At 42.1% G+C, this 13,648-nt stretch overlaps 1 protein-coding gene across 1 annotated transcript; it reads left to right on the plus strand.

Annotated features, from left to right (window-relative positions):
* Positions 1 to 370: 370 nt before the first annotated feature.
* LOC129187563 (galactose-specific lectin nattectin-like) lies at positions 371 to 1,842 on the plus strand. Its single transcript, XM_054787029.1, has 7 exons — positions 371 to 379; positions 468 to 530; positions 639 to 663; positions 764 to 846; positions 1,015 to 1,143; positions 1,373 to 1,472; positions 1,557 to 1,842. The coding sequence occupies exons 2-7, from the start codon at positions 468 to 470 to the stop codon at positions 1,637 to 1,639; spliced, it is 483 nt and encodes a 160-aa protein (XP_054643004.1). The 5' UTR covers positions 371 to 379; the 3' UTR covers positions 1,640 to 1,842.
* The last annotated feature ends 11,806 nt before the right edge of the window (positions 1,843 to 13,648 follow it).

Genomic DNA, 13,648 nt, shown 5'->3' on the forward strand with positions numbered 1-13,648 from the left:
GCATGCTCTTGGAGAGAGGGCTTCCTGGATTCCTGGAATAATTAGTAATTTAGTTAACATGTCATCGCACCTGTTACCGCCTGTCCTTTTGTCTTTTATCCTGACTCACTGTATGCTTCACACAAGGTGTTTAAAAAAAGTTTGACATAAAATAATGCTCTCTGTTTTTATTGTGTGCGTGTGAAACTGAGCCTATGTTAATAGGCTAATTAAATAAATGATTGGTATGAACGTCTGTGGCTTTTTTTAATTACCTTATTTCCTTGTTGAAGACACTTGTTACATCATTTACATACAGAACATTCCAGGGCTGGGTCAAGCTAGCATATAAAAGGATGGCTCTTTGTTGTCTTCAGCATCAAGCATCACCACTGCAAAGGTAACGCGACACAACTTGACATTTTAATTTTCTCACTACGTTTCTTTTGATACTTTTAATATAACAGTATTTGTCTGTCATTGCACAGATGGCATTTTCTCTTCGCATGTTCTTCCTCCTTTGCGGGATCAGCGGACTTTTGTCTGGAACTGTGAGTCAAAATCTCACCTGCTGACTTCAATAAACATGTGTTTTATATTCTGTTTCATTTATTGCTGTCTTCATATTTGTCAATGTTGTGTTCTTTTCTTCTTCCTAGTGGTCTTGGCCTCGCAAGGACAATGGTTGGTAGCTGTGACTTAATGACACTTTTTCAAATTATTGATGAGCGATTTTCAGGTTTGCTTGTTTTTTTTTCTACCTCAAATAACAATTGTGTTGCAGAGTGCTGTCCTAAGGGCTGGACTCAGTTGGATGACCACTGTTACGTCTTCAAAGATGATGAGAGGACTTTTGCAGATGCAGAGGTATGGAAGAATTTCACATCATATCAGGTGTGATATAGCTCTAAACCAGTTGACTGGTATTCATATCAGTGATCCATCTGTTTGTCTGTTCATTTTAGTCTAAATCGTACCATCTGATAGACCTAAATGAATGAAATCTACATTGTCACACTGTTTTTCTTCCATTAGAGCGTCTGCAACATTCTTGGTGGAAATCTGGCCTCAGTCACCAGTGCCCTGAAAAATGTAGTCGTTTATCAACTGATTACGGAAGGAGAAGCATCTGACGCATGGATTGGACTCAATGATGCCATTGAGGTGCAACATTTACCAGTACCAAAGTTGTTTAATAATTAGCATAGAAAATGCATGGGTCCTCCAGGCTAAATCTACAATACAACTTAAAGTAAGGAGGTGTAGTGTTGATTCATGATGATACTAAATTGTGCTAATAATTTCAACAAAATCAAGATGTAAAATATTGTGACAAACAAGCAGTGGATGAATCTTCAGGAGTGACTCAATCAAATGTGACTTTGTCTTCCAGGATGGAGAGTATTTTTGGACTGATGGCAAAGTCTTCGATTTCGAGAACTTTGTCTCCATGCGAAATGACACAGGCAATTGTGCAGTGATGGTTTCTAAAGGTACACATATGATCAGTGAATCCAATTTACTTGTGATTGAATGTAATGTCATTCTCAAAACTTTTATTTTGTTTTTTTTTCTAGGTGAATGGGATGATGCGATGTGTACTAATTTGGAGCCATACGTTTGCATCAGAGAGGTGTACTCATACTGTGGCAAGCACTAATCCTCCCATCGGAATTTCTGGAATAATGTCTTTCACTAATCACGATGAGTGTACTGAGACAATATCAAACTTTAGTGGTGTCTGTATCTCTGGGTTCACTGTCAAGTCTTCTTTTCTCTTCTTTTATGCTGTTCAGTTTTGGATTTTTTGTCAAACACTTTTAAAATTGAAAAGATCTTCTTTTAATTAAATAAAGGAACCTGTCTGCATCAAAATATGTCTTATTTTCTACGCACTCAATTCCGAACTTGTGCGTTGCTTGAATATAGAATGCTTCTACTTTTGTGTTTGGTTTCGTGACATACCGTAACTATTTTGAAATCTCGATCAATCATGTTCTTCTTTCAGACTAATGAGAATGATGCAGTCAAGAGACTGCCATTAATATAATTTGGGATTTTCTAAAGAAACATATATTGAAACTGAAACAAGCACAGAAGAAGTTAGTATTGAAATGCAATATTTCATGGGGATATGCTTTACACATTACACAGATTGCACAAAGCAGTACACAGTACTATCAGTACTAACGGTAATATCAACTCAGAAACTACATTATTTCAATTAAACCTTGACTGACATAAAGAAATACATGAACAAATTGCTTTGAATATTGCAAGTGAAAAATCCAAAACAAAACAAAATTCACACTTTTCTTTTAAAGCTTCCAATTTTTTAAAACCCCGAAATACAACAACCTCACCACTTTCTGCCTTGATTACAAGACCCCTTAGACTGGGGTCTACCTGCGACTCTTCAGCGTCCTCGTTCTCGCTCCCTTCGCAATGCTAGAATTTTTTTTTCACCCGAGTGGGGGAAATGTGCAATTTTGAAAAGAGTTAAAAATAGCCGACTTTCTGTCAGACCATAAATTCATCACGGCTGAGTTCTGATTGGATGAGCGCGAGGACGGGATTTACCTGCGGTGTTTGCCTGTCTGCATTCGTTGAGACATGACAGAGATGACTTTTACCCCCGCAGTAAAGTAACCATTAATATACCCCTGTGGCGCATGTTGGACATAATTCACCCATCGGAACTTTATGTGAGTTGGAGTTTCACCTGGGCCCTTATTGTTGAGGGACCCTGGTTTTTCTGGTTGAGAGACATGTGCATTTTGCTCTGTGAGGTTGTAAGCTAGAGAGGAGCAGGGAAATAAATGTTCCCAGTTGTTGTTCCAATCACTCCGCCTGCGACTCCTTCTTCCTGGCACCACACCCCCCTCAAAAAATAAACTTCTCAGAAGAAAATAGAGTCTTTAATTTTGCATGGACAGATTCATTTTTCTTTTCTGTCAACGATGCTGGCTTACCTATATGTTTGATATGTGTTACGAAACAACAAAACATTGAAAGGCATTTTCAAAACAAGCACCCATTTTCTGAAAAGTACAAATTTATTTCAAAGAGATGTCACCATTTGGTTGTGGAGCTGTCAAGTGCTTGACCTCGAGTATGCAGAGACAGGCAGCGACGGGAAAAATACAAGTCTTTTAATTAAGTAACAAAAAGCGACAGAGGTGAAAAAGGCTCTGCGACAAAACATATACTTGAAGTCAGAGGTAGTATAGACCGCACGGGCGAAGAGCAAAGGAACAATGAAGCAGCGCCGTACATGAGACGACAGCTTTTAAACAACACTAATTGTAATTGTGGCCATCTTAACAACATACCACTGGGGTGAAGCGGCTGCAGCTTCCCCCCAGCAGGAAGTGCAGCGCACCAAAATAAGGGCGCAGGACAGGAAGTACTCACTCCCGTCCTGCGGAGCATGACAGCAGACCTACGCGCATAACAGTGGTCATCACTGCCCTGCACACAATGGGCTCAGACCAGCAACCAACACAAGCCCACTGATTGATAGTTAAATCGAGCAACATTAGCCAGAGAGCGAAAAGGGACATGCTGTCAATCACTGTGCTGCACATTTCTTGAGGCGTCAGGTAGTGAGGTTTGACTACGTATTATCACAACCCCACCTGTTGGCATTCAACATGCACACTGCACGCATGTTTGATGTGTTCTGTTGTAACAGGTAAAATTAAGAAAGATTCAAACGTTTAATAGTTTATAAGCTGTTATGCTTTGCAGCTCCAGACAATTTTTCTGGAGTGGGTGAGGGAAAAAAAATGGCAATGTTGATAGTAAAGGTCGCCAATCCCTGGCCTGCAAGGCAGTCTGTTCTTTTGAACCACTATAGGTAACGTGCTAGCGGTTGGTGGTGTTCTTACATTTTTTTTGCTGAAATTTTACAGGACATTTAAAAGAATAAATTGAACAAAAAAAGTCAATATTTTTTCACAATTACAAATTGGTTTATTTGAACATGCATGTAAGTTACAATGGAATACATCGCAATAGGAGTGAGTGCTATCGGGCGATAGTCATTCAAGCAGGTCACGTTGCTCTTCTTGGGTACGGGCACTATGGTGGTGGACTTAAAGCAGGTCGGTACAGATGCTTGTGCAAGCGACAGGTTAAATATGTCAGCAAGCACATCAGCTAGCTCGGATGAGCAAAACTTTTTTCTATTTTTTGCTATTTTATTGTTCATTTTGGACATTCAACGCACCACCATAGTGCCCGTACCCAAGAAGAGCAACGTGACCTGCTTGAATGACTATCGCCCGATAGCACTCACTCCTATAGTGTCGTGATAACAATCTCCTTCTCAATACAGATAAGACTAAAGAGATGATCATCGACCCAAGAACAAGGGAAAAGGAGCCGCATAGACCCCTGTTTATTGATGAGACTGAGGTGGAGAGGGTGAAAACCTTCAAGTTCCTTGGCGCACACATCAGCAAGGACCACACCTGGTCTCACAACACCCAACAAATTATGAAGAAGTCCCAAAGGAGACTGTACTTCCTGAGAAGACTGAGGAAATTTGGCATGTCCACCACAATCCTGAGTTGCTTCTACAGATGCACTATGGAAAGTGTCCTTACCGCCTCCATCACTGTTTGGTACGGTAACTGTACAACACGTGATAGGAAGGCACTCCAGCTGGTGATCAAGACCTCACAGAACATTGTTGGGGCAGCCCTCCCCTCACTGCAAAACATTTATAAATCTAGAGTCCTACGCAGAACACACAACCTCATCAAGTACAGCACACATCCACAACACTCATTATTCACACTCCTACCGTCAGGCAGACGCTACAGGAGTTTGAAGTCCAGGACCACAAGGCTGGCAAACAGCTTTTACCCACAGACCATCAGGCTTCTCAACGAAACACTCACACACGCCACACGCAACACACGCACACACTGATAATACTTTATTTATTTAATTATTGATTGATTGATTGATTTGTATTATTTATCTGTATTAATGTCTCTTCTGTTGTTGCATAATTTATTGGTATTTATTTTTCTTATGTTCTTATTCTTTTCTTGTGGTTTCTTCCTTTTCTTGGGAGAATGAACAGAATAAGAATATCATTGCATAGAATAACTACCTGTTTTACTACGCATATGACAATAAAACTCTCTTGAATCTTGAATCTAGGAGGAAGAAGCAAAGCTTATTTAATCCTACCCCCCATCCATTCCACATCTTTTGCAGTACATATTATTCACTTCCTGTATTCCATATGTGATTTTTAATACAATAAATAATTATAAGGTAATTTGACAATATGATGCTGTAATTATTAAGATTTGTGTACAATTAATATAATAATCAGTATAATAATAAATAAATAACAATAAATAGAGACAAGCAAAACAAAACAAGTTCAAGACTCTTCTGCCTTGTATTTAGCAAACATCAACTGCTTGTATTGTTTTTTGAATTTGCTCATCTTTGTGAATTGTTTGAGTTCCTTACTCAATCCGTTCCATAATTTAATTCCACACACGGAAATTCTGTGGGTTTTTCGTGTTGATCTTGCATATAAATGTTTCAAGTTTAGTTTCTCCCTAAGGTCGTATTTCTCCTCCATTATAGAGAAGTATTGTATGACATTTTTTGGGTAGCAGGTTATTGTTATCTTTATGCATTATTTTAGCGGTTTGAAAATGTACTAAATCAGTGAATTTTAATATTTGTGATTTGAAGAATAAGGGATTTGTATGTTCTTTATACTTGGCATTATGAATGATCCTCACTGATCTTTTTTGCAGTACATTTAGGGAGTGAAGATTGCTTTTATAATTATTCCCCATATCTCCACACAATAAGTCAGATATGGTAATACCATAGAACAGTAAAGAGTGTGGAGTGATTTTTTAACAAGAACAAATTTTGCTTTATTCAATATTGAAGTATTTCTCGCCACCTCATGTTGTATATTTTTGTTATGAGATTTCCATAACGTTTTTGCAAATTAAACTGCATAAAAATTGTCTTTTGTGCGAAAAAAGATGACTGGCATTCCGAGTTCATCAACTGAGAGTTAACAAGGTACATCTGCATTTTTATAGGTTTCCAGGAAAACGAGACTGAAATTTAAAAATTAAATTGTAACTTTAATACATATTTTATTTCTGTAATTTTCTTTTATTAAATGGTGTTGGTGTGGAAAAGCTCAGTATTTTTCATTCATCTGCCACTCTTATACTGTAATGACGACTTATGGGATAGCTGATTTGCAGATACACTTTTATGACTCCAGAATTTGGAGAATTTCAAAGTCATAAAGGTGTATCTGCATTCAGTAAATTAAAACAAAACCAACAATGACATTCAAAACATTATACGACTAAACATATCGCAAGTACAAAACAATAACTTGAAAGAAGTTACACCTTTTAACTCCAGGCCTGTCAAATAATGTTTAAAAATCATGCCGTAGTCCAACTGGACCCCAAAATACCACAAACTGCATGGTACACCTAGAAACAAGCCTAGCAAAAACAAAACCTACAACCTGGCTCTTGGCCGTTCATTAAAGCTTTTCCCAATTACGGATACAAGTTGCACAATCCTTACGAAGTTTGATTCAGGCAAATAACAAAAGGTGGCGAGAAATATCTCTATATTGAATGAAGCAAAATATGTTCTTGATCAAAAATCACTCCACCCTCTGTACTGTTCCTTAGTATTACCATATTTAATGTATTGTGTGGAGATATGGGTAATAATTATAAAATTATAATTATAAAATCAATCTTCACTCACTCACTGTACTGTAAAAAAGATCTGAGGATCATTCATAATGCCAAGTATAGAGAACATACAAACCCTCTATTTTTAAAATCACAGATATTAAAATTTGCAGATTTAGTATTCTTTCAAACCGCTAGAATAATGTATAAAGTTAATAATAACTTTTTACCAAAAACCTCAAACGGTATTTCTCTATCAGAGAGGAGAAATATGATCTTAGAGGAAAATTAAACTTAAAACATTTATATACACGAGAACTACGCTGAAAACCCACAGCATTTCCGTGTGTGGAATTAAATTATGGAACGGATTGAGTAAAGAACTCAAACAATGTACAGAGATGAGCAAATTCAAAAAACAATACAAGCAGTTGATGTTTGCTAAATACAAGGCAGAAGAGTCTGGATCATCACAATGATGTTCTGTCAGGTTTGTTATTTTTTTAGTTTTGTGTTTTTATTTATATTTATTTTATATATATATATATATATATATATATATATATTTTTTTTTTGTCTTCTTACTGTTATTTATTATGTATTATTATTCTGATTATTATAGAAAACATGACATGGAATGCAGGAAGTGAACAACAGGTGTTGTAATAGATGTAGAATGGATGGGGGGTAGGATTAAATAAGCTTTGCTTCTTCCTACTCCTTTTGGACATGTGGAACTGTGAAAGGATGATTCATGAGATGTATTTCATTGTAACCTTCATGTTCAAATAAACTAAACCAAACCAAACCAAACCAAATTGAAACCTGATGCACCCTTGTGCAGGTGACCTTGACCTACCTATCATACAGGAACAGTCACAATAACATGCTTAAGATGTACTTTGTTAACTTTAAGATCGTTCCACAATGGCAGCTCAGTTTTGATGGAAAATAAAGACAGACCCTGTTAATTCTTAGCTGACAAGTTGTCGTTCACCGGTGTCTGGTAAACGTGTACATGTCTGTACACGTGTACACACAAATGGATAGGAGGTCATCTCAGCAAAGTGAGAACAACAGTGATCCGAAATTTCAACCTTGAGGAAGACCAGTCGACAGACGGAGGGCTACCGATTTAGGACTGGACTCTGACATGTTGGGAGTGCACAGTGAGGTAAAACTCAATCCCCTCAAGTGTAACTGCTGAAAAATTGCAACTACATGAATTTGTCATCAGGATTTTATGATTGACAGTGTCAAACGCCTACTTGGGATCCAGGAACATGGTGTCGACAACCCCACCTCGGGCTAACATGGTCCTGCTGTTTTCAGTGAAATAACAAGCAGTCTGGTGTAATTGGCTCTAAAGCCAAACTGCATGGGGTGTTGAGCAAAGGTGTTTTCATAATTTATTATTTGTTTTGCTCCCAGTTTCTCTGCCATCTTGGCCACTGTGGGCAATATACATATATTTTTTGCCTTTTTTGTGCCTCCTCCCAAAATTCCTCCTCTGCACTGAGCTAGCCACGACTGAAAACAACGGCACTTCACGCGCCCTACCACTCTTTTTAATGCACTACATATGCACAGGCATACAGAGGGGACGAAAGAAAGAAAGAAAAAAACACATGAAAGGATGCTTATTTTCATGCACAACACACAAATGCAGGGAGAAACATGGGAAAGGGGACAAAATAAGAATTAGGATTGGTGGGGGGGGCGATGTGTGGCGGCTTGTCTGGTCTTGGCTGTGGGGTGGGGGTGTGTGTGCTGGGGGTGCTTAGGGCTCTACCAGCTTTCAGTGGGCTGGGCTCACTAAGGGTTGAAGAGCAAACAAACAATCCCTGCCTCTCAGTCAACCGGTCAGCAAACATACATAATATTAATTGAATTTATTATTATTTATTGTTCATCTTTCAGTTTGTAGTTTTGTTTAATTTTGTATAGTTTAGTCTTATTTTTAGTCTCCTTATTTTATTTTAATTTACCCTTTTTGAAATTATTGTTTATTATTTTATTATTTTTTATTATTATACATTTTTTATTTTCTCTCTCTCTTTCCAATATAGCACAACTATGTATCATTATCTTGGTTTTTTTCCCTCTCATATTTGGTTAATAGTCTTTTGTTAGCCTGCGCACCGCTTATCCGCCAGCTACGGGATCTCAGTGACACAAGAGACGGCCTTCAATTTATTTATTTTCAGCTACAAATAATTCATTTTAATTATAATTTATTGATTTTCTAATGGGTTTAAAACGGAAAATAATTAATTTTATTTATTATTATTTTATTATTATTTATGATTTATTTATTTTCCATTTCAAACCTATTCATACAGGTTTAAAAGTGAAAATAAATCATCTGTGTAGCACTCACAGCTGCAGTCGATGGTGTTATGATGATTTTAATACTAGAGATGCAAAATTTGTGTCACAATAGGCTGTGAGCCAAGTGTTGGAACCCAAAATGCAGAAGGAAACTGCGAAAAAGACTATCCGTTTATTACGGTAGGAAATAAGTTTACAAAAAAGACAACAAAAATACAAAAACACAACTAGGATGCTCAGGGCTAAGGCCAAAAAGTACAACAAAAAACACTGCTAGGCAGGAAGGAAAGACACACGCGATAAATAAGGAAGCTGTAGCAAAAACGGCATACAGAGCAGAAAAATACACGATACTAGGAATCACAATGGTAACAAGGCAAATAGTAGAATGACCAGTTGGGAGCCAGGGAAGGAAGGTGCAGGAAGCAGGGTTGGCAAAGGAATAACTGGCAACTGGTTGTGGTCTGGCAGCAGCTGATAAAGGCCCAGGTAATTGGTCACAGGTGATTCGCATGAGTAATTAGGGTAAGCAATGCACTGCAACAGAAAACAGACAGGTGGCAGCAAAGCGACAACACAGAATGTGACAGTAACCCCCCCCCCCACAAGTCGCCCCTTGGCGGCGTACCTGGTTTGTCTGGATGGAGAGAGTGGAAGTCGCTTATGAGTGTTGGGTCAAGGATACAGGAGCGGGAGACCCACGATCGCTCCTCAGGTCCGTATCCCTTTCAGTCGACCAGGTATTGCACTCCCCTACCCCTCTTTCTTGAGTCTAGAATGGCCTTCACTGTGTAAGCTGGCAGGCCATCGATCATCCGCGGAGGAGGCGGAGACTCAGCAGGAGGACACAGTGGACTGGAGGATACTGGTTTGATGCGAGAAACATGAAAAACAGGATGGATCTTGAGGGCAGCGGGGAGCTTGAGCTTGACAGCGGAAGGGCTGATGACGGTCTGGATGGTGTATGGTTCTACGAATCTGGGTGCCATCTTTCTGTTGGTGTTGGCCAATGGTAAGTCCTTGGAGGACAACCAGACCTCCTGGCCTGGTTGATAGTCCGGGGCCGGGGTCCTGTGTCGGTCTGCTAATCTGCGGTTGCGGGCCGCAGTGCGTGAGAGTGCAGCTCTCATCTCACGCCAAATCCGGTGGGCCCGGCGGATGTATTGGTGGACCGACGGTACTGCTGCTTCTCTTTCCTGGGCTGGAAACAATGGCGGCTGGTATCCAAACGTGGCCTTGAAAGGGGACATGCCAGTGGCCAAGCATATAAGTGAGTTATGGGCGCACTCGACCCAGGGGAGGTGGGCGGACCAGGCGGATGGGTGGCGATGGCATACACATCTCAAAGCGGCCTCCAGGTCCTGATTGGCCCGCTCAGTCTGGCCGTTGGTCTGAGGGTGGTAACCAGAAGACAGGCTCACGGAAGACCCCAGTGTCCTGCAGAAGGATCTCCAGACCTTGGACGCGAATTGGGGCCCCCGGTCAGATACAAGGTCGGTAGGGATGTCGTGAAGGCGAAAGACGTGCTTGACCAGCAACCGAGCCGTTTCCATGGACGAAGGCAGCCTGGAGAGAGCAATGAATTGTGCCATTTTGGAAAATCTGTCAACCACATTAAGTATCACCGTATGTGCTTGAGAAGCCAGCAACACCGTGATGAAATCAAGTGCGATGTGGGACCATGGACGGGAGGGAACAGGAAGTGGTTGCAGAAGTCCCGCTGGAGGTTTATGAGACAACTTGCTACGGGCGCAGACTGAGCAGGCAGCGACGAAAGCCTTGATGTCGAAAGTCAGGGATGGCCACCAGAATCTCTGTCCTAGAATAAACTTGGTGCGACCAACCCCTGGATGACATGCCACTTTCGAGTCGTGCCCCCACTGCAGGACCTCGGACCTAAGGGAATCAGGCACAAACAACTTGTCCTCCGGGTACCCGTCAGGCGGCGTGGTCCTAGTGTTGGCTTCCGAGACCTTCCTCTCCACCTCCCACTGGAGAGCTCCAAGTACCTGGGCCACAGGCACAATGGTGTCCAGAGTCGTGTCAACCTCTGCCGGGCCGTAGACCCTGGATAGTGCGTCAGGCTTCACGTTGCGGGACCCCGGCCTGTAGGTGATGGTGAAATTAAATCTTGTTAGAAACAGTGCCCAGCGGGCTTGGCGAGAGTTGATTCTGTGAGCGGCTCCTATGTAGGCTAAGTTCTTATGGTCGGTGAGTACGATGAAAGGTGTGGCAGGCGCCCTCCAGCCAATATCTCCACTCCCTCAGCGCAAGAACGATAGCCAGCAGCTCTCTGTTCCCCACATCATAGTTCCCCTCTGCTTTGGTGAGGCGACGCGAGAAGAATGCACATGGGTGGAGCTTCTGGTCGACCAGAGACTTCTGGGAAAGGACCGCTCCCACTCCTGTATCCGAGGCGTCAACCTCGACAAAAAATTGAGCAGATGGGTCAGGGTGAGAAAGAACGGGAGCAGAGGTAAACAATTGCTTAAGCTTAGTAAAGGCTCTTTCAGCCTCAGGGGACCAAATAAATCTTTGATTAATGGATGTTAGCCTCGTCAGAGGTTCCGCTATGGAACTAAAGTTCCGAATAAACCTTCTGTAAAAATTAGCGAAGCCCAGGAACCTCTGTAAAGGCTTTCTTGCTGTGGGAGTTGGCCACTCGACCACCGCCTGAATATTGGCGGGGTCGGCCTTAAGTTTGCCACACTCCACAATGTATCCTAAGAATGAAACAGAACTGGTATGAAAGTCGCATTTCTCCGCCTTGACGTAAAGTCTATTCTCCAGAAGTCATTGGAGTATCTGGCGGACTTGCTGAATATGTTCCTGTAGGTTATGAGAAAAAATTAAAATGTCGTCAAGGTAAACGAAACAATGCTTATTTATAAGGTTGCTAAGCACATCATTAATTAAATTCTGGAATACGGCAGGTGCGTTAGTTAACCCAAAAACATGACCAAGTACTCGAAGTGTCCCATGGGAGTATTGAAAGCAGTTTTCCACTCATCCCCATCCTTAATACGAACCAGATGATATGCGCTCCTAAGATCTAATTTGGTAAAAAATTTTGCGTTATGTAAAGAGGCAAACACTGAGTCCATGAGTGGCAACGGGTAGCTGTTACGGATGGTAATCTCGCTGAGACCGCGGTGGTCGATACAAGGGTGGAGAGATTTATCCTTTTTCTCGACAAAGAAAAAAACTGCTCCCAGTGGAGACGAGGAAGGTCTAATAAGTCCCGCTGCTAAGGATGAAGAAATGTATTCTTGGAGTGCAGAGAACTCCGGTCCGGAAATATTATAAAGACGAGAATTAGGGAGCGCAGCGTTGGGTACTAGATTGATCGAGCAATCGTAGGGGCGGTGCGGGGGCAGGGACTGAGCCTGGTCCTTGCTAAAAACCTCACTAAGATCATGATAACAGCTAGGCACTCTTTTCAAGGGACTTAGCACAAATGGAAACACTGCTTATGGCGGAGCGCAAACAGACGTTATGGCATGATGAACTCCAATTAGATATGCGGTTGTTGACCTAGTCAATAGTGGGGTTGTGACGTTTAAGCCAAGTGAGGCCGAGGACGACTGGGGCATCTTGTGAGGGAATAATAAAAAATCTGATTTCCTCATGGTGGTTACCAGATAATTGTAACGCAACTGCTTCAGTTTGGTGCGTGACGACAGCGAGTTGGTTCCCATCAAGGGAACGAACCTCCTTAGGAGCTGGCAGTCTGACAAATCTTAGGCCTAATTTCTTAGCAAGGTCAGTGTCAATAAAGCTGTCGTCCGCGCCAGAGTCTACTAGAGCAGTAATGGAATGCTTAGTTCCCCCCCCCAGATATAATTCCATTAATTTGGAGTCTCTGCTTAGCGTAGCAATCATCCATAGGAGTGTCCACATACTCACAGTCTGAGCTCGGGTTGCCCTTCTTCTCCATGGTATGAGACGGGGTGTTAGCGCGCTGCTCCTTGTGGTCACCGTCCGAGCAGGGCGTGGGGCGACGAGGGGGACGTAATGGACATCTAGCGATGTGATGATCTGGTTCCCCACAGTAGAGGCAGAGGTGAGGGCGGCGCCGGCGAGCCCTTTCCACGGCGGTGAGTCGGCGTCCTCCTAGTTGCATAGGCACCTCTCCGGCGTCGGAGCCAGCATAGCTGGGTGGAACGTCAGCACGCCGTGGAGTAGCGTAAGTTCTGGCGTGCGTGGAAACTGGAATTCCGGCTGGCTTGTCCTCCTCGTGGAACTCGCGGTCTCGCTCCCTCAAGCGATTATCCAGGCGGATTGTTAGATCAATTAAGTCATCAAGTGTCTTGGAGCGTTCGCGCACTGCTAGCTCGTCCTTTAATCGTGGATGCAAAGCCTTACGAAAAATCCCGCGTAATGCGGTGTCGTCATATCCGCTCTCGGCCGCTAAGACCCGGAACTCCACCGAGAAGGCAGCTACAGAGCGTCCCCTTTGCCTTAAGTCCAGCAAGCGGTCACCTGCTTCACTTCCCACTTATCGGATGATCAAAGACTTTACGTATTTCCAACAAAAAATAGGGGTACGAAAGACGTGCGGTGGGCTTAGCCGTGCTTATGGCAACCGCCCATGAAGCCGCTTGGTCGGTTAGCAAGCTCAT

The sequence above is a fragment of the Dunckerocampus dactyliophorus genome, chromosome 1 (assembly GCF_027744805.1).
Source record: "Dunckerocampus dactyliophorus isolate RoL2022-P2 chromosome 1, RoL_Ddac_1.1, whole genome shotgun sequence".
NCBI lineage: Eukaryota > Metazoa > Chordata > Actinopteri > Syngnathiformes > Syngnathidae > Dunckerocampus > Dunckerocampus dactyliophorus.